General features: G+C 40.0%; 1 protein-coding gene across 1 annotated transcript; it reads left to right on the forward strand.

Moving 5' to 3' along the window:
- The first annotated feature begins 2,154 nt into the window (after positions 1–2,154).
- On the forward strand, positions 2,155–20,258 carry METAP2 (methionyl aminopeptidase 2). Its single transcript, XM_068668635.1, has 11 exons — positions 2,155–2,441; positions 2,888–2,989; positions 6,195–6,260; positions 6,593–6,695; positions 12,898–13,059; positions 14,763–14,944; positions 15,026–15,120; positions 15,208–15,304; positions 15,801–15,904; positions 18,103–18,218; positions 19,459–20,258. The coding sequence occupies exons 1-11, from the start codon at positions 2,273–2,275 to the stop codon at positions 19,709–19,711; spliced, it is 1,449 nt and encodes a 482-aa protein (XP_068524736.1). The 5' UTR covers positions 2,155–2,272; the 3' UTR covers positions 19,712–20,258.

The raw sequence follows: 20,258 nt of genomic DNA on the forward strand, positions 1-20,258 counted from the left end.
GCATATTAAATGCTAGGATCAGCTGACTGGCAGTAATGGAAGGGGAAAAAATTCTGAACTGGTAAGGGCACCACAAGATACGGTGCTCTCTCCTGGCTTCTACGAAACCAGGTTCTCTCAGAAGCAGCCAGGTGGGGAACGTGTTGTCCAGTTGTCAGTCTGTTCTTGCTAATGCACACTTTGTTGATGCAGCCAGTCCAACTGCAAGTTGCCATTTTTTTCATGCAGCATTCCCATTTTTGCACATTGGCTGCCATGCAATTATCCTGCTGGCTATCTGTACTCTGGTACAGAGAGCACAGCGCTAACTCTGGGACTGGACACTGCATAGCCTGGAAGGTGTCTTACTCTGTCCAACACGCCCTCTTCTCTCCAGGCCTAATGCACACAGTGGAGTGCTCCTGGGTCCAGCCACAGCACCCGGTGTATGCAGTCAAGCTGCAGAAACACCATGAATCCTGCCGCTCAGACAAACTCTGACAGCAGCCAGCAGCCCACAGCACCTGCACAACTACAGCACAATCCATCCCTTGCTCCGCTGGGGTATCGCAATGATTATGAATGGTGCTGGAGTCATTCTGGGGAGGAGTGAAACAACCCCCTGGAAACCTGGCTCCGTTAATTCAGCTGATCACACTAAAAAAAAAAATGTTGTGCTTATTGCCCCAAGGCTTTAATGAACATTTTTCCTCTGATGTCCTTACTTCTGGACATCACATCTGTAGCCTCTGCGTGAGATGTGCTCTCACCTGCTCTATTTTACCTTTGTCTATCTCTGGTCAGCTTGTCTAATGAATTCCCTGGGATTCTGTAGTCTTCGTGACCACCTTTATCCGTGACTTTGGTTCTATAATCAACAAAATCCATGGCCTGATGACTCTTCTATTTTGGCAAGTACCAAAGCAAGCAGACCAGGAGCACAAACTAGTATTCTCTCTTTCCAGCTGACAGAAGCACCAAAGGGGATATAGCAAGGGGTAAGAGGAACAGCCCGGTACATATGAGACTGGTTCAGTGCTGTGACCACTTCCCTGGGGAGCCTGTTCCAGTGCCAACCACCCTCTTGGTGAAGAGCCTTCTCCTAACACCCAATCCAAACCTCGATGACTCTCTTCATCAGCCTCAGACCACGTTAAATCTGACTGGAGTGGGCACAACAGAACAGCGAAACAGCAGCAAAATGTTAAATAACTTTTAAATGACTCCTTGTGCCCAGCTGCAGGCGTCCACGTTTGAGTGCTCTCACAAGCAAAAGCAGCAGAGAACATGCTGCTGTGACCCCTGCACGGCCCAGGATGGTGATCATCTGGTCAGCACTAGAGCTTTAGCTTCGTCTGTGGAAGCAGTGAGGGAAAAGTGGAGGCAAACAGCCGGTCACAGCGAGGCCGAGGGCGGAGAATTTGTGCCTCAGCAAGGCGCTTCTGCTATTCCCAAGCACAGATCTGGATGCAAAAGCCTTTTAAACCACATCTGTGCAGGATATGGCCCATTTATGACCTTTATGTGTTATAAATTATCGTGACACTATGTTATACTACCCACTATAAATACAACTAAAGCAACAGTTATTAAAATATACTAGTAAGGAAGAAAAAAAAAAATGTATTTTTGGCGAGCTTGGTTCTGTCAGTAGAAAACCTGTCAGAAGAATTATGCTGATTTAATGAGCCATTAGTGAATGCTGGTAATATGGGTATTTTTCCTTGTTTTTTTTAGCATCTTAGGTCCTGCTGGATATGGGTCAGGGCAGTGCCCCTTACTGCATATTATAATTTTCCTTGTTTTGATGTGTGGGATTTGGGACAAGTTTATTTATTTATATATTTTCTGTATGAGTTCCCTCTCACGTGGCATACTTAGTACGTTTGGCCTTTTAGTCTACGAACGCTGTGAAACCCCTCAGTGGAGTTGTTCCTATTGAAGCTATGCTTTTAGCGCTTTATTTTCCTTTTTTATTGCATTTCGCAGGGAGGTACGTGCTGAGGAGGGCGGGCAGGAGGCCGAGGGGGGGCTCGGCGGGGCCGCGCTCCTCTGGACCCATGGGGCCGCCGGCGGCTGCCTCACGCCGAAGGAGCCGAGGGCGGTGCGGGGGGAGGAGGAAGAGGAGGAGGAAGAGTGCGGGGAGGCCCCTTCCTCCTCCTCCTCTTCCTCCTCGCCTCCCGGCGGCGGCCTCCAGCCTTCCCGGCGTGCGCCGCGGCCGCCATAGAGCGGAGGGCCGGCCCCGCCGCTGGGCGCTCGCGGCGTGTGCGGGAGGCGGTGCGGCCGCGGCGAGATGGCGGCCGCGGGGCGGGCGGCCGAGGCGGAGCAGCACCTCAACGGCGAGCTGCCGCCGGAGCACGACGACAAGGAGGGCGCCGAGGGCGGCGCGGCGGGGCTCGGCGCGGACGATGGCGCCAGGAAGAAGCGCAAGAAGAAGAAGAAGGGCAGGGCCGGGCCCGCGGGTACGGGCGGCGCTGAGCCGAGCCCCGGCCGGCGGCCTCGCACCGGGCGGGGGCCGGGGGGAGCCGAGGGGGAGCCCCGGGGCTGTGCCCGCAGGCCGGCGGCTCGCCATGGTCGGGCGTTTGGGAGCCTCCCGCCCGCTTTATCTCGCCAAGGCAGGCCGGGGCCGGGGCCGGGGCTGCGCCAGCAGGCGTGGGGTGCTGGCAGGGGACAGTAAGGAGTGTGGGGGTTGTGGGGGTGAGGTGCCCTTCGTGCACGGGGCTCAGGAACAGCCCCTGTCGGGCCCTACGGGCTTACACGCTGGGTCTGCTCTAAAAAAAATAAATCCCCATGTTCTGGTATCCGTAGGATGAGTACAGCACGCTATTTTAGAAAATATTTGGGGATTATCGCCTTCTGGCCTAGAGCTGTGATTGTACCGTAAGCTGTATTTTAATTTCACAAACAGGACAAGAAACGGATAAAGAAGTGGAAGGTGCCCTCGATGATGTAGCAAAACAATTGGATAAGCAAACACTGGAGGACAAAGACAAGGATGATGATGATGAAGGCAAGTGTAACTTCTTTTTCACGTGACGCTTCCAGGTTCAGCGTTTACCTGGACTTCCATTTTAACAAATCTACAGAGCTCTGTGTTGTGTTTGGGAAAAATGAGGTGCAGCTATATATACACTTCTTAATTTTTTTGCAGCAATTTAGCTGTCTTGCATGCATATACAAGTTTAAGTGATCACAAGTGTTGTTAAAGCATCTTGTTTTTAAGGATCTTATTACCACAGAGAAACGTTAAGATAAGGCAAACTATAAATCGCTCTTATTTGCATTACCATGGGCAACGTAAAGTTATGTTCCAAAATTATCTTTCTTATTCTTGGTTTAGAACAAAAAATAGAAAATTGCAAGAGAGCACTTTAATGTCTCAGAGTCTTTACCGGTGACTTGACACACTGTCCATAATTCTAATTTTTTTTTCATTAGAACTGAACTGGGGAGAGATTAATGCACAGGCAAGGCGTACGCTTTGTGTGTAGCCAATGCTACATCGGAGATGTTCGAAACAAATAACTTTGAAGTGTATGGTATTGAAATCCAGGCTGGATGCACTTTTCAGTGGGAATATCAGATAATAAAAAATGCTGTGTTTTCTTCATTTTGATGGGCGGTGTTAAACAGAAATGGATTTTTAAGAAAATACATTTCTCTAGTTATTTATTTAGTTTCTTCCTTGTGAATTGGCATTAAAAGTTGTCTCAGCACCCTAAAATGTTCTGTATCATGCTCAGAAATCTAATTAGTAGATTGTCGGTGGGATTCCACATTCCAGAATTTAATTGAATAAAGCAGGTGCAGAAACTTCTTCTGAGAGAGAAGTGTTGGCATTTATAAAATTGTGACTATACCGAACATATTAAGCTATATATAGCATTCAGTTTTATATAACTAATTTTGCTGAGAAGTATATTCTGATGGATTATTTCTTCCATGCTGTATTTCAGGTTACAACATTGAAAGATAATATAATTTGTGCTATAATACTCAAGTAGGCAGTATTGAGAAAGATAGTGAAAATTTCATACAGTGGAAAGAATTCTTAGATTAATATTGTTATGGCTACATCTTGGGGAAATATTGTTATTAGTAGATGAAATACAGTGTTCTTTCAACAAATATTTTCTTTATGCTTTCTACAGTATTATCAATTCGTATTACAGTATTAGAAAGTATTTTAAAACTGCAAACGTGAAGTGATGCTGTCACTGAAATAATAGTTTCCTATTTTCCACATATTAGACTTGGATATATTTTTAGAAAAAGAATAATATTTCTTTAGATGGGGGGAAATTGTCCCTCCACTCCTTCCCCTCCCTTTTTTTTTTTTTTTTTTGAAGACAACTGCATGTCCTTGCCTGTACTGGTAATCACAACTTGACATCTTAATAGTGTAGTTGTAGTAATAGCTTAGTTGTAGAGGTGTTCCTTAAGACATTAGACCAAAACCAATAAAATAACCACCCTCTTTAAAAACGAAAAAACAAAACAAAAAAAATATGACTGGCCTCAGAAATAAGCCTACGTGCTTTTTGAAATCTGTGAGCAATTAGGAAGTGCTTTTCAGATTTCCGTTGCAGTGAATAGATAACATTTATGCATAGTGGCAGGGTAAGTTATTAAATATCTATACCACAATAGCATAAGGATGGGCTTCAGTTTCACAGCGATCTTAAAGTGCTTTTCTGGTGAAAGTTTTTTTTTTCAATACCAGCTAAACAACCTGACTACAAACAGGGCATTAGTCAGATGCGGTAGTTATGTTTCTGGCAGCACAGTTATTCTGCAGCAATCTTCAAGGACGTGAAAGCATAGGCCCAGTCAGTTTTGCTTGCAAATGACAGATTCGTGTGCAGTGGTGTATGAAAAAGCCATGATAAGCAAATAGCAACAGTGATAACATTTAAGAAAGAAATGTTTTATTTTGTTTGTGCAGTTTAGGCCTAAGGATCTAAAAAAAAAAAAAATCACTGATTAAACTAGAGTCATGTCTAATTCATTTCTTGGTTTGAGCAGAGCTCAAGGTCGAAAGAAATGTGGCAAATGTACCACATTATAAACAAAGAACATATGCACTGTTAAGTATTGTCAGCTGCATATGAAATACTGCTTAATGGAGAATCTGTTAGGCTGGACTGCATTGTAGTCATAAAGTATTTATGCTTTCATTTTTTTTTAACTTTTAAAGTTTAAAAAAAAAAAAAAAAAAGGCTGAGTATGAGTGTAGACACGTTTTTTGAGATTTTCCCCATCTGCAGGATTACAGCAGTCACTACCACGTAAATATTTCGGTGACGCTGACTATCATGAGAGGCTTGACATCTAGTGACGGGGAAAGCTGGTCAGTTTTGTTTTTTAATAAATGAGAAAATGTGAGTTGCTGTATAAATGCATTAAAAATAGTAACGTTTTGAGTTGATTGACTGCAGAAGGACTTTCAATTTTACTTTTCCCCTTAAATAAAAGTAAGTGTTCTCAGTGTAGGTGACTACCACTCAACCATTTTGAAATAAACTTGTGGGTAGGTCCAGAATGTTTAGTCAGATCCTGTCACGTTCGATAAGTACTTCTTTGTGTATGAAGTAACTAAGCATCAGATGTAGCAAACGTGAGGTCCATGGGGTTGTTGTTAACTCCCAAATGTGAATGTAACATGGCTTGACTGATTCTTGGTGCTTGCATGCACAATCAGTGCTTTCAGCTCGGTGCTGGTTGTGACTTTTCCTGTTATCTCCAGACTGAATTCTTTCTGACTCAAGAGTTGTCATCTGTACTTGCTACTGCTTTTTGTTGTGCTGTACAGTAAGTTCCTGTAGCTAAAGCACTGGAAGATGTGTTTGAAGTATTGGTCCCTAACTCTTTGTTAGCTGTGGTGTCTAAAATAGTTCTCTCTGATTCCCTCCCCCACCCCAGGCATCATTTTGGGTGAATTGAGAATAGTGGTATTTGAAGTAGGACTCTCTGAGAACTCTTCCTGTGATTGGTGGTGTGCTCAAGTTGTCAACTCTTGGAAGTATTTTCTTACATTTGTGCTTAGTGTAGGGACTGAAAAAGCTAATGGTTTGGCAGCAGCTTCTGGATATTTTAAATCCATTAAATTTTGCTGTGAAAGAGATGTTTCCAGATTGTTGAGATGCTTTTGCATGCCATTCAAAATTGTTTGTTTCTTTAAAGTTGTTTGATGTTCATCACGTTGTTTTCTGTAGATGGAGAGGGTGAAGGAGATGGAGCAACAGGGAAAAAGAAGAAGAAGAAGAAAAAGAAGAAAGGACGTAGGTATCAAGCACAAAAATAAATATAGACTTTGCATAAATTTTTGGTTAAGTCTGTGTAAGTGCTGTGCTTGACAATTGAAACAAATTTTGGGATGTGGTTTGGGTCTGTAGACTGTTTGGCTGAGGTTTCTTTCTGATATTCCTGAATGCCACCTTGAGCACTGGCTAAATGTAGTCATATGAGGGCATCGTGATGTGATGTTTTCTGGGTAGAAGCTCAAATTCTAGAAGGGAGATCTTAAATAACTCGTGTTGTCTGACTTTCAAGGTTGAAATAAGAGACTTTCCACTGTACTGTGTATAAAACTTCTAAAAATTGTACTCAACAGCTAAGGTCCAGACGGATCCACCTTCTATTCCAATATGTGAGCTATTTCCCAGCAACATCTACCCAAAGGGAGAAGAATGTGAATATCCACCAACGCAAGATGGGTGAGTGCATTAAGTGTAAAAAGTAAATACCATCATCAAGATGTGTTGAATTGCAAAGGTTTAATGTGGAACTAAATGAACAAATTTAAAATTGAGTTGTAATGTGCCTTTTATTTTTTTTTAACTGGATCATCCAACAACTTATTGAATGGAGGTCTTCAGACCAGAACTGTTCTTCCATCCCTGCCCTTTTAATTGAAGTATGGCCTTTATGAGCAGAATCGCCATGAAGCAGGGAACCTTAAGACCTAGGGACCAACAGGATGTCAGTAGACTGCTTGCAAGAAAAATGTAGTGTAAATTAGAGTTGTGAGAAGGTTTGAAAGTTAGTGAGATGTGGGATAGTTATGCAGCAGTTTTAGGGGAGAATTTTTCACATTGTGTGCCCGAAGGAAGTTCATATTTTAGTAACTTCGGTAGTTTGCTTTCTTGTAGAGTCAAAAGTACTAACTGAAGTGTAGAGCACGATTTTAACTGCTTTTTTTCATAGTGACTCTTCACCAGTAGCAAAGGCTTGAGGTGAAAGTTTCTGAACACAAATAGTTTTGCAAGAGACTTTTCTAAGGGTCGAGGTTGGAGAGAGATTTTGATAATAAAATAACTGCATCTTTCTAGTGTATCCCTAGTATGACAGATGAGCTTAGTTTTTTTTCTTCATTTCTTTTTTCCCTCTCTCCCCTATTACTGAAGAAATAAAAAGGAGAACTCCAAAGGGAGAAGAAACTGTATAGAGACTCTTAGGTGGCAGTTGTGGAGTGTGAATAAATCTGTTGTTAACTGACTGGGAGAATGGCTAAACTTCTTGTGTTTGTGTTTTTTTTTTATTTATTTTTTTTATTTTTTTAGCTAAATAATGCTCCCAATCCTGGGGGATTCAGGAGAAGTAAATAATAAAGATGGACTCTTGGCAGGTACTAAGTGATGTGCCAGGTGAAAAACTGCCAGGAAAATATTCTTATATTGTTAGAATTAATGAAATTAATTTATATTAATAGCCATAAACAAACAAACAAAAAAACTTCATGGGTCTTTTTTGCTTTATAAGTCAGTGCCTAAAAGGGAAATCTTGTTTCAGTGATTTGATCCAACTCAAAGTCAAGTCCCTCATTTACAGGATTCTTCCTCCCAGTTTTCCTTTTTTTTTCCCTGATTAAATGAATTTATGGGACATGTTTTGTGGCTATTTGAAATAGATAAAAATGAAATGTCCCAGATCATGTTAAAGGAATAAAAGAAACATAACAAAATACTCCTTTTTATAAAACCACCAGATCATCTGTATAGATGTCTAAGTACTCCAACACTTAATAGTTTTCTTCCTACTTGTGAACTTTTACTGATTTTTTTAAATTATTTTTTTATTATTATTAGTCTTGCTTTCCACGCATCAAATTGTTAACTGTAGGTTTGATATAGAAGGGAGTTTCAGTGGTTGTCAGATGATTACTGAAAACACTTTTTAAACAGGGCTGGTTTTCATATGCATTTCCAGCTCTGGTTTGCACAAACAGGCACCTGAAACTAGTTCCTACATTCATCCCACTCGTGTGGAACTCTCTTGTCTTTGCTGTGTACTACAAAGAGGGAAGATCTGTATGTGTTGCCCTGTAGTCATTTCATTGGCCTCTGTATCTTCCATTTTTCAGCTCTTAAAGAAAGGTGGTGACAGATATGCAGCAGTGAATTTGCATGCTGCCAGCTCACTGTTCCTCCTTCTATTCTTATGTCACTAATTAGCATTTTGTCGTTAATATAATTTATTCCTTATAATTGTTTCCTCTATGTATAGACCTCTATACTTTATTTTCAAAAATGGGAGGGGGAAAAATATTCTTAAAATGTAACAATATTTTTCCCTGAAATTATTGGAATGAGTAAAGGAGAAGACTCATTTATAACAAATAGTTTGTTGTAAGTTTTCATGTGGCTGTTTGATTGAGATAATGGAAACTAATAATTGTAGTCCCCAACTGCATCTGTGGTTAAACTAAAGAGGAAAAGGCAGCCTAATAAGTTCGTCCACTGTTTTTTTTTTTCTTTGTAGGGACATGTCAGTCACAGAGTAGGAGAGAGTTTACTGAGAGTTGAATTTAAAAGCCTAAGTGGCATATTCTGCACTTTGCTTGTCTTTGTATGAATATGTAGGTGTTATAACCTGCCCTGTCTTTTACATTTCATAGTGGCATGGGAATAATGTGCAATTTCACTAAACGAGCCAAACTTTGTAGTGGCGTATGAGAACAGGTATCTGCATCCTTACAATTTAAGAGGGTGCTACTGTTGCCTTATGCTTTGTTAGGAAATAGAATATACCAACCAGCTTTAGTGAGCTTCCTGACTTTTCCTATGGAAAGTGTTGCGGAAGGTCACTTTTTATCTGTGTGGAGGGTGGGGGAAGGCAATCAGCTTGAAATGCATGAAAGTCTGAATGAAAAGACCAAATAAGATTTTACAAACTTCCCAGGAAACTTTGGATCAAAACTCTGGAAACACAAGTACAAATGGGAGGGCAGTAGTTAAACAATGCTTTCCAAAATATAAATGTTATTTTTCAACGAGTGTTTTTTCAAAAAGTAATTTGAAACGCTTACTAGTTGTTTAAAGCCATTGCCCATTTTTTATAGAGTATGCAGTGTAGTTCAGAGTTCAGTATGTCCCATAAATTGTGTTCAGGTACTGACAGATAATACGGTTTCACTTTCAAGAAATTTAAATATCTTTTTGAGGAAGCCTTTCTTCTCTCTAATGACTGCAGTTTGATCACGAGGTATGTTCATATTTATTTATAAATGACTGCCGTCTTTGTATGCACTTGTGTTCACGTGCTAATGGTAGGGCTTTCACAGGGTAGTCCTGAAGGGCTGATCCGGGAACGACTCTTTTCATGCCTAAGAGTTGAGCGTTTGTCTGTGTATGCATATGTCACATTCAGAAGGGCATCGTGTAAGTACTTCAGGAAATTAGATTATAAACACTGCAAGCATGTTCATAGCTTTGTAACAAATGACATACGATTTTTACACCTCAGTTCCTTAGCCAGCTATTGAAGATTAAATGCTTAGCTTTGGGTTTGCTACTACTCATTTGAAAGAAGCTCTTCTAGCAGGATATAAGTGGAGCATCTTTTCTGTACTCAAAATGTTCTTCTGAGAGTGAAAGAATATATTCTTCTAAGGAACCTGAATTGGGTTTTTTATATAATTTGCTTAAATTTGCTTAGTTTCATTCCTAATGTAAATATTAAAGTCTTAATGGTGCTACTTCAGCATTTCCTAGCATAAGCAGTTACTTAAATTAGTGGCTGACATAAACACTAAAATATTTCCTACTCTGAATAATATTTATTTTATATTGGTGTGGCATCTTAGTGCCGCTTCTACTGTTCATGCTGAGGTCAGTCAGGTTTTGTCTTTGATTTCAGAAAAGGTCTGTGCTTCTACTTGTAACTCTTCATATCACATACTTTCTCATCAACCTAGAATTCTGGATTTTGTGCAGGAAGCTGAACTAAAAATGGGTATTGTTCAATTTTCAGGGGAAACAATAGCAGAGAATCAATTTTTTTTTATAGGCAACAGTCTAAGAGCTTTGATGTTTTTATATCTCGGATATCGAGTTCTATTTGAAGGCTTGCATTTTTGTTAAAGATGCCTGAATTGAAATGACTACATGAAGGGCAGGAAAGCTATGAGCAGTTTTTCATGATTTGGTAAAGCTGGTGTAAGAAATTCGTGTCCCTACGTGTTTGTTTCTGTCTCTATGCTATTATCTGGGTTAAAATACTTTGGGGGAATCCTTTTGTAGGATTCGGATCTTCGATCACTAAAATCTGCTTTACAGCACAATCCTAGAAAAAGTTGTACTAGTGAAAACTGGGGGCTGTGAACTGGAGTGAAAGGCAGGAACAGCTTGGAGCAGGAGGTGAACTTCTTAAGCTGGTTTATGTGGTAGCCAGCACATTAAGAAGGAAACTCCTCAGAAAAGCTTGTTACCTACTCCTGTGCCTGTTAACTGTTGGGATATTTGAGGTGAGACCTTTGTCTGTTCAATTGGTCTTTACTTGTTTTATTCTTTCCTCTCACCTTCACGTGTCCTGAAGTGCTTCAGCCCGAGCAGTATTTCTAGTAGCCTCCTTTCCTAAGCTCCCAGATGGCCATTTGGCAGCAAAATACTTAGGGTCTGATAAAATGCCTTTAACTGCAAAGGTTGCTTTGTCCCCTAGTTGTCTTGCACAAAGTGACTGTCTGCTGAAATAGAGTATGATAGAGTGAGACCAGTTTCCTGCCAGTGTGCTGGAGTTTGCACTGAAGGCCACGGCTGTTGGCAGAGCAGCTGCCGGGGCTGGCAGCAGCTCTTGCTACCGGAGGGTGTTCCCTGCTGGAATCCGGGGCAGCTGGAAAGGGCCCTTGGGTCTGTCTCCCTATCGTTTTTCTGCAGTGTGCCTTTTCTATCTCATGTGACGTGACTGGGGTGCTGGCTGTAGCCCAATTTCAAAGTGCAGCTTGCAGACTCAGGTGGTGCAGCCTGTTGCCTTGTTTCGGTGGAATTTATCAGTTTTGAGGCAAGTTCTGTGGGTTAAGGGCAGTGCGTGCAGTGCTCATTTGAGCAAGAAGACTGCTCAGAACAGCGAGCATGGAATTTCTCCCCTTGCACTGCTCTTGCTTTACAGTCAACTTCTTGTCAACCAAAACCCCCAGACCCATTTCCATGGGGCTGCTCCCCAGCTTCCCATCCCCCCTCATGTATCTATATCCAGGGTTGCCCCTTCCCAGGTACACAATCCAGCACTTGCTCTAGTTAAACTTCATATAGCTGGTGATCACCAAGCCCTTGAATTTGTTGAGATTTCTCTGTGGCCTCTGCCCTGAAAGGAGTCAGCAGCTCCTCCCAATTTAGCGTTACTCACAAACTTGCTTAGTCTTGTCTGTAAGTCATTGATGAGAACACAGAAGAGAGCTGGCCCTGAAATGGAGCTCTGTGGAGGAACCCCACTAGTGACTGGCTGCCAGGCTGATATAACCCCATTTACTGTAACTCCTATAAAGGTAAAAGTTGATTTCACATTCCAGAAGCTTTGGCATAGTTCAGCATCTTTGGCCTGTTTTATCCTCCATTGCTTTTCCTTTATGACTTGGCCATGAGGATGTGCAGATGCTTACTGGTTTTAGTATTACTCCTCCCGCACAAGGTGTACAAAGGTCTTTGAGTCGTTGTTGGGGTTTTCTTTGTCATTACAGGGCTTCAACTCCGCTATTTGAAGGTTATCTATTTCATAGGCAGAGAAGTAGTCCTTTAATTAGGTTCTGACAGTTGATAGAGTGCTTAAATTATTTTTTCCTCTTGGAACTGTGGTTGTAAGGTCTCTTGCAGAACAAAAAAAATACTCAAAACGAATTTTATATTTAGTGTGTTGTATTCAAAATTATTCTTGTATTTGTTCTGTGAACCTATCAAAGAGACCAAGTTCCAGGATAATGGTATTTTCCTGTAACAAACGTTAATTCACAGTCCAGCAAATCCCAAAAGGAGCTTCCTGGCAGGTATCACAGTTACCATGCACTGCATGAAGTATAGTTACATAAGTATTCTGAGGCTGGACAAAAACGTTGCTGAAAATGCAGGCTTTTAAATTTTGAAGGAGCTTGTTGTCTGCATTCGTGATGGTTTCTGGGCAAGCAGCTTCTGTGCCAGGATTCTTCTCTGAGCACTGCTAGAATGGAAGTAAAATCACACAAGTAAGAAACCTCTTGCCTGAGCAGAGCGTGTTGCAGTGAGTTGTACTGCTAAGCTCAAGGTACAATTGAGCACGTTGGTACGAATTTTATAGGCCTGTCCTGTCTCTTTGGAGAGCAGCGTGCATCGTTCAAGAATATTACTTTGGGCTTTGGGGAAAGTTGGAAGGTAAGGCTTTCAAAAATGCAAAGGGAATAATTTGGTTTGCAGTATAACTGAGTTAACCTTACATGTATGCATAATGAATTTTTTTGGCTGCAGGGTTAACACCTTTTCACCGGTGCCAGTATGTGGTGCTGATTAATTTTCATAAGCTTCCTTTATTCTGAAAAATGTATAAACTATGTCTTCTGTTGACTTAGAATGTAGGCCTGACTGGTTAATAAATGCTTTGCAGTTTAGACAGAAATTATAACTTCTACTGTGGTTATAGTTGCAATAACTTTTCATGACATGCTTTGTTTTGAAGGCGAACTGCAGCTTGGAGAATAACCAGTGAAGAAAAGAAAGCACTAGACCAAGCCAGTGAGGAAATCTGGAATGATTTTCGGGAGGCTGCAGAGGCACACAGACAAGTGAGGAAATATGTTATGAGCTGGATAAAACCTGGAATGACGATGATAGAAATCTGGTGAGGACATAGATCTTCTCAAAGACTTCTGCTACTGATTTTTTTTCTTTCTCCAGTGTGTGTGTGGGGGGGGGATTTAGTTTCAATTTTGTGTGCCTAATTGACTGTGTCATGAGTGTTTTGGAGGTTTCCATTTGAAGCATGCAAACAGTATCCCTAGTTAACTTCAAGTTTCCTCTTACAGCAGATTCATAGCTTACGCAGCTTTACAGGGCCTGAGATCATACTGAAGGCCAAACAGCTTTCATTTATGCTCAGTTACTTTGAGCTTGATTTTACTGTTCTCTGCCCTTGCTACTCGTGCATGCAAGTTCTGCAGCAGTGCAGAGAAGCAGTGATAGCGGTAGCTTTTCTCGCTTTGTCAAAATTGGAAGAGAAATGTTACGTGGACAAGCATAGCAGGTGCAGTCTGTGGCTGGGAGGTACAGAAACTGCACAGGCATAGGTGCAGTCCAGGGCAGTAGGATTTCGTCTGTATTTCATCTTCCCTGACTAATGTTTCTGAAGGAACGCAACAACACTACTTGTGTTATTCTCAGTTTCTAAGAAATAACTGAACAAATTGGTTAAAATAAACATGAGTTTGGTTAAGGTAAAGCTTAAAGAAATAATATGCCTGGACAGATTCTCTTGACTCTTCCAACTATTGCTTCCTCTTATCTTTTGGTTTATCTGGAGTGAATGTCTGCTGTCTGAGTATTGCACAAATCCAGGAGGGTTTAGCTTCCAAATACAGGTGCTTCCAGCCTGATACAGCAGAGGACTGTGTTGACAAGAAAGATAGTAAGAAAGCTTATCAGAGCTGAGCCCCGAGATAACTCTGTGAGGGGAAGTAGAAGGAAATAATATGCTGTCAGGGCAAGCAGAAGACAGACAGCTGCCTTAGTAATCAGTTCTCTGGCTGAAACAAATCTGTCATGTTGAGTACGTAGCTTGACTATTTTAGTTATAAGCAATAATTTTCTCAAAACGTGACTTTTCTTCCTAGAATACTTAAGGCTGTGGGGACTTGCCTATTAAAATAAGCTCTTTTCTTTTTCCAGACTGCACTGAGTGAATAGCTCTCTTAACTGAAATCAGAACATGCTGCACTGATGCGAGTTGCAGTTTGCATCATTCACAGTGACTGTAGGGGTATGCACTGATGGACAGCCATCTGTAGCCTTCCAGTGGCCAAAAACTTGAGAGTAGCCAAAAACCAAGGACAAGTGCTAGTCTTGTAAGGTTGTATTTTTATTGCAGTTATTCCTTAAGTTAAATTAACATAAAGCCCTTCTTTAATCGGATTTTTTTAATGAATGAGAAGACTGTATTACTGCTGCTTTAACAGTTACCAGGATATAACTTTAAGGAAAAAAAGTAGGGCATTCAGTTTGGGCAAACTTTAATTTAATAACTGTTACTCTGGAAGAACAGGGTAAATGTAGCTTATAAAAGATACATCTTTTCAATTTAGATTAAAAACAGTAGTGAAGTGCTTGATGTTGCCTACGAAAAAGTAGAAAAAACAACACAGAATTGAAGATAATGACTGTGCTTGTTTTCCAGTCTAGGGTCTCTTTCTAATTAGCATAGAAGTACTTAAAGATTTCAAATGAAGACTATTTTTTGAGGTGTTGTTCTTGCTTTATTTTATTTAAAGTCATCAAAAGAAATAATGACACTTATCTCTCTTTTTCTTCTCCTTCCCCTCTGCTCTTTAGTGAAAAACTTGAAGACTGCTCACGTAAGCTGATAAAGGAAAATGGCTTAAACGCAGGCCTTGCATTTCCTACTGGGTGCTCTCTGAACAATTGTGCTGCCCACTACACTCCCAACGCAGGAGATCCAACAGTGCTGCAGTATGATGATATTTGCAAAATAGATTTTGGGACACACATTAGTGGTTAGTTCTTCATTTGAATTACATTTTTTTAAAATATTTTTCAGTGCAGAAACCGTGAAACTAATTAACTTCTGATTTCAGGTCGTATTATTGACTGTGCTTTTACAGTCACATTCAATCCAAAATATGACAGACTATTACAAGCTGTAAAGGATGCCACTAATACTGGAATAAAGGTATGATCGTTATGCAAATTGTCTACAGAGTCTTTTACAGTGAGCTTTGCAGGTATTTTTCCACTTACATTTGCACTTCATTTTTAGTGTGCGGGAATAGACGTACGTCTCTGTGATGTGGGGGAGGCCATACAAGAAGTTATGGAGTCCTATGAAGTTGAAATTGATGGCAAAACATACCAAGGCAGGTTCTTTTCTTTACTATGTATATATGTTTGTATAAATACTGATTTGGATTTGTTTGTATCATAGTGAAAAGACCTCTGTACTAGAAGCATGGTACGCGTAACTTGCATAAATACATGTTTCTCTCTGGTTTGTTGGACTTTAAAGGAATGTTCTTCGCTTGTCCTTCCAAGTAGTGTGTCTTTAATAGATAAGATGAGGGATAAGAAACTGTTTCAAAATATACAAATAATGTGATACCTGCTGTCTGGCTTATTAATAACTTTCCTTATTGTTGTTGAAGTTGCTAGTCTTTAATAATAGCTTTGTGTGCTGTAATCAGTCTTACGTGGCTGGAATCTGCACGAGATGTATGGATAGTTTTGTGTTTAGTTCCTATGTAATACGGTGGGGCACTGCTGTAGTTTTAATACGGGCTAATAAATCAAATTGCATTGAAGGGTTTAGCATTTAGTTAAGGAGCTGCCTGTAATACTAATGTTTTCCTTCAAAAGTGAAACCAATTCGTAATTTGAACGGACACTCAATTGGGCCGTACAGGATACATGCTGGAAAAACCGTGCCCATTGTGAAAGGAGGAGAAGCCACAAGAATGGAGGTAAGTAGTTTGTAAATTTTTCTGTGAAGTTTCCCAACTGTCATTTCAAGAGTAAGTATTTCCTGTGTGGCCCTGATGGGTCATATTTGTGATCCTGGTGGCTGATAACTGTAGAGGAAAACTTGAAACTTATGGAAACTTTCGCATGTTTATTTCTGTGTGTATGTGTTAGTTGGAATGTTGCACTTAGGAGCAGGGATAAGGACAGGAACTCGGACTGGGGTGAACCTGAGGGACCAGAGGCTGCACAGAAGCTATTTGGACTTGCTGGTCACTCACTTTTTCCTAGTCTGCTCTGTAAAAAAAAAAAAAAAAAGACAAAATTAACAATTTTCACTTGCTAGGTAATTCTTGGGAAATATTTCTGCAATGTTGTAGCTATGGATGACTTTTCAAATACAGCTAAATACAACATCCGTCATGAAAAGCTTCCAGTGTATTTTCCTTTGCAGATGTGAAATAGTTGAGCATATTTTAGTTAATGTGAGAGGTTAGGTGAAAGGTGCTGTTTGAATAGGGTTTTGGATTGAGGAAAGGGGATTGTTGTACACGATGCAGAAAGGTACAGAAATCAAAAAGACAGTAGAAAGATGCATAATTTCAGATTTATCCATTGTTTTGATGTAAGCTTGTGTTCTAACAAGATGAGAAAGCTGATTTAAAAGATTGGTAATGCAATAAGAAGCTTTTAATTTAATTCTAAGCCTGACCACCGATAAGCAGTGATCACTAGTAAGCCTGTCAGAGTAAACAAGACTTGTATGAGCTGAATGGGAGCAGGTATGGGCTGGACAGCATTGTTTTTTGAGATAGGCTTGCTCTCATTGCCCAAAAGTTATATAATTTTTGTTTAATGTTGTGAGCAGAAAAATATATTTTCAGCTGTTGTCTTGTTTCTAAGAGTGTGCAGAAAGGGTAAGGAATACTGGGAAGACAAGGAGGAAACAGCACTTGTTTGTATCGTGCCCTTGTTTTAGCTTTATGAACGGCTAGGTCTTGCCTATCATCATCATCAGTGTATCAGTAGTATTAAACTTGCGTTCTTTAAGAAAATATTACTTAAAGATTTCAGAGCTTTAAGGCTGCTTTAATTGCATATCCAGACACTGGAGAGAAGATATTTTTTAATTTCTTCAGCTTCTGGAGGTTACTTAGGACACAGTCTGACACCACTAAAGACGGTGAGTTTTGCCAGTGAAGGATGTGGAGCATAGCCAGGCTCTTACTGTACTGTGCTAAGTATAGTAGCAGCTGCAACCCAGGGAGGTTTTTTTGTGACAGAGAGGAATACAGCCTCTGACAGTCTTTATTCTGAAAAAGTGGGTGTGAATTTTTTTGGTGACACTTTGAGTAGGTTGTCTTTGTTTTTATTAGATCAGTTGAGTGTTCAGTGACATCTTTAAGAGTTTGTATTTAATTTGAAGCCTCTGTTATTCTTTCTCATATGGCTTTTTTATTTTCAAAGTAGTCTAATAAATTGGGAAAACAGTTGTAATTGTTTGCACTATCCTGTTTGTGTGCCTTTCACAGTCCTGCAAATAAGGATATGTGAATGCACTTGGCAGAAGGGAGTTTATGTAATGGTGTTTCAGCATGTTCTTGGCTAGAATTTTGGTAATGCCCTTGCAGATGTAGATCACCTTCATTTGTTGAAGAAATCCATCTTGTGGACTGGAATTGAGCAGGTTAAGGGTTTATACTAGCAGCTGCTACCAGAAAATTCTTGCAGAAATTGAGCAGAAAGTTCCTCAATGCAGTAATTCTTTGTAATCACCTTGTATTTGCTATGTCTAAACTACACATTTCTTAGGACTGCTGTCTGAATAGCAAAGGAGAATTGCTCCCACTCAGCAAATATTGTGCAGCAGTTTAGTTTCATAGCTATGGTACATGCTTCAACAACGTTCCAGCTGCAGTGACTTGACAAATTGTGACTTAGAAACATGCCGATATCTATGGCTTGAAACAAACAAGATGGTATTAATAAAAACAGCTGATTATTTGGAGGTCTGTAAATTTATCATGTTAAGTGTCCTTACTGATTTTTTTTTTCCCTCTAAATTGGTTTGGTGATTGAAGCTATTTGCATTTAATTACTTGTAATCATAGATTGTTACACTGAGATGGTTGTATCAGAATGGCCTGGTGTTACTTATTTCATTTATATTAACATGTTCTTTTTTTTCCTTCTTTCTTAGGAAGGTGAAGTATATGCTATAGAAACCTTTGGTAGCACAGGGAAGGGTGTTGTTCACGATGACATGGAGTGTTCTCATTATATGAAGAACTTTGATGTTGGGCACGTGCCAATAAGGTTGGGATTTTTTTTGTTGTTGCTGTTCAGTATATTGTGCTACAGCTGCCACCCTCTTTGGGTTCAGATTTGATGAGACAGAGTTCCTTCACTAGTTAATAATGCTTTCAAAGGATTCAAAGGGTATTGTTGGGAATGTTCTTGTTATGAAATGTGTTCTGAAACAAGCACCTGAGCTCAGATTGTAAATTTGGAAAAGCAAGGAACTATTCTAACATACCTGAAAACGGAGAAGACGTGATCTTCAGGAATTTTGGTCCTTATAATAATACATAGACCTTGGTGGTGTATTGGACTATATAAGATGTATAGACAAAAAAAAAATCTTTATTGTGGTTTTGTGCCATAATCTTTGTCTTAGTGTTGTCCCCAGAATATACTGAGCTATTCAGGTCACTTGTTTTGTTTGGGTAGGTATCTTGTGGTTTTTAAATTTCAGGCTTGGTGTATTGCTATAAAATTAAATGGCACATGATTTTCCAGTTTTCACTAAAAACGTGTTTTAGCATTTCTAGGACTGTGACATTTTCTGAACTGAAGACTGTTATGGTTAGAAACATAGCAGGCTGAGATGCTATTCCAGATACTTCTGTCTCCACAGAACAATCTAATAATATGAAAAAAAGAGGGGTGGGAATACACTTAACACAGTGGTTGGAAAAAAAACAGATGTTTGGACATGAGTTTATTTCTTAGTCTATCTATGAATGTCTAATGTTGACATTCTTATATTGTAAGAAATAGGAGTGAAAAACTTACCAAGTATTTGACTTCAAAAAGAAAACTTGGGAATTTTAAACCACTGAGCTTACTACCAACTCAGTTCAGAATATTAACCAGCTTGGATGGGGAAGAGTTCTGCTTTTCTCTTTAAAAAACAAAACAACAAAGACATCCTTAAATATTTAAGAGATGAATTCCTGCCATTGCGTTTCATCTTGCCTGGGTAGTGAGATGGCGATATGTTCACAATGAAACTTCCTCTGTTTGGTATGGTTGGCCAGTGTGCTTGGCAGCTTTCAGGCTTGTTTTGAAGGATGTCTTTTCTCAGTAGGAAAACGCACTTTCTTTTGTGAACAGAGTGTCTGGTTGGTGTGGAAAAACATCCCAGGACTGCGCAGTCCTAACACACTTTGGAACCTGAACTAATTTTTAATCAGTGCTTTATTTATTTCTGTGGTGAATGCTTGTTGGTGTTGCCCCTTTTTTCTCAAACGTGTTCTTCTTTGTTTTCCCCTAGGCTCCCAAGGGCGAAACACTTGCTAAATGTTATCAACGAAAACTTTGGTACTCTTGCCTTCTGCCGCAGATGGCTAGATCGCCTGGGAGAGAGCAAATACCTAATGGCACTGAAGAACCTGTGCGACTTGGGTATAGTGGATCCATATCCTCCCCTGTGCGACATCAAAGGCTCGTACACAGCGCAGTTTGAGCACACTATACTGTTGCGCCCAACCTGCAAAGAGGTTGTCAGCCGAGGAGATGACTACTAAACTCAAAGCCACCTCAGCACCTTTATACACTAGGCTTTGTTGGAACATATTATACCAGAATTAATTTGCAACATATTGTCTGTTTTAACAGTGGACTGATGTAATACTTTCCATATTTGGAAAGGAAGTAATTTAATTAAAGGCAAGTCTTCTAATGTAACTAACCAAGGAAAAAGCTTTCAGGCCTTTAGAAATATTTCAAAAGTTACTTATTTTTTCTGTTCAGGGAAATATGTGCTATAAAGCTCAATTTTTAGTTTGGAATGAGTTATACATTTTGTTTTGAACATTTATGATAAAAGATGCTTTTCAAATATTTATATTACCATATTCCTACTTGAATGCTTTGAATGACTACACCTGATTTCTGCGCCTAAGTCCTCTATGATATTGCCTTTTAAACTTCCTGGAATCCATTTTGTAAAAAAAATAAAAAATAAAGACAAATTTTCAGATCTAAAAATATATATACTTTTTAGAAGTCTGGTTATGATTCTGGTCAGGAGTCTGCTGGGAAACTGCTCTATTAAATATTTTACAAACTTGA

Source organism: Anas acuta, chromosome 1 (assembly GCF_963932015.1).
Source record: "Anas acuta chromosome 1, bAnaAcu1.1, whole genome shotgun sequence".
NCBI classification, from domain to species: domain Eukaryota; kingdom Metazoa; phylum Chordata; class Aves; order Anseriformes; family Anatidae; genus Anas; species Anas acuta.

What these genes read in the sequence shown, in the direction of transcription:
- METAP2 (XM_068668635.1), top strand. Translation starts at nt 2,273, where the DNA reads ATGGCGGCCGCGGGGCGGGCGGCCGAGGCGGAGCAGCACCTCAACGGC. An exon ending in GGGCAGGGCCGGGCCCGCGG is followed by an intron (nt 2,442 to 2,887) that starts GTACGGGCGGCG and finishes TTTCACAAACAG; the next exon opens with GACAAGAAACGGATAAAGAA. An exon ending in CAAGGATGATGATGATGAAG is followed by an intron (nt 2,990 to 6,194) that starts GCAAGTGTAACT and finishes TGTTTTCTGTAG; the next exon opens with ATGGAGAGGGTGAAGGAGAT.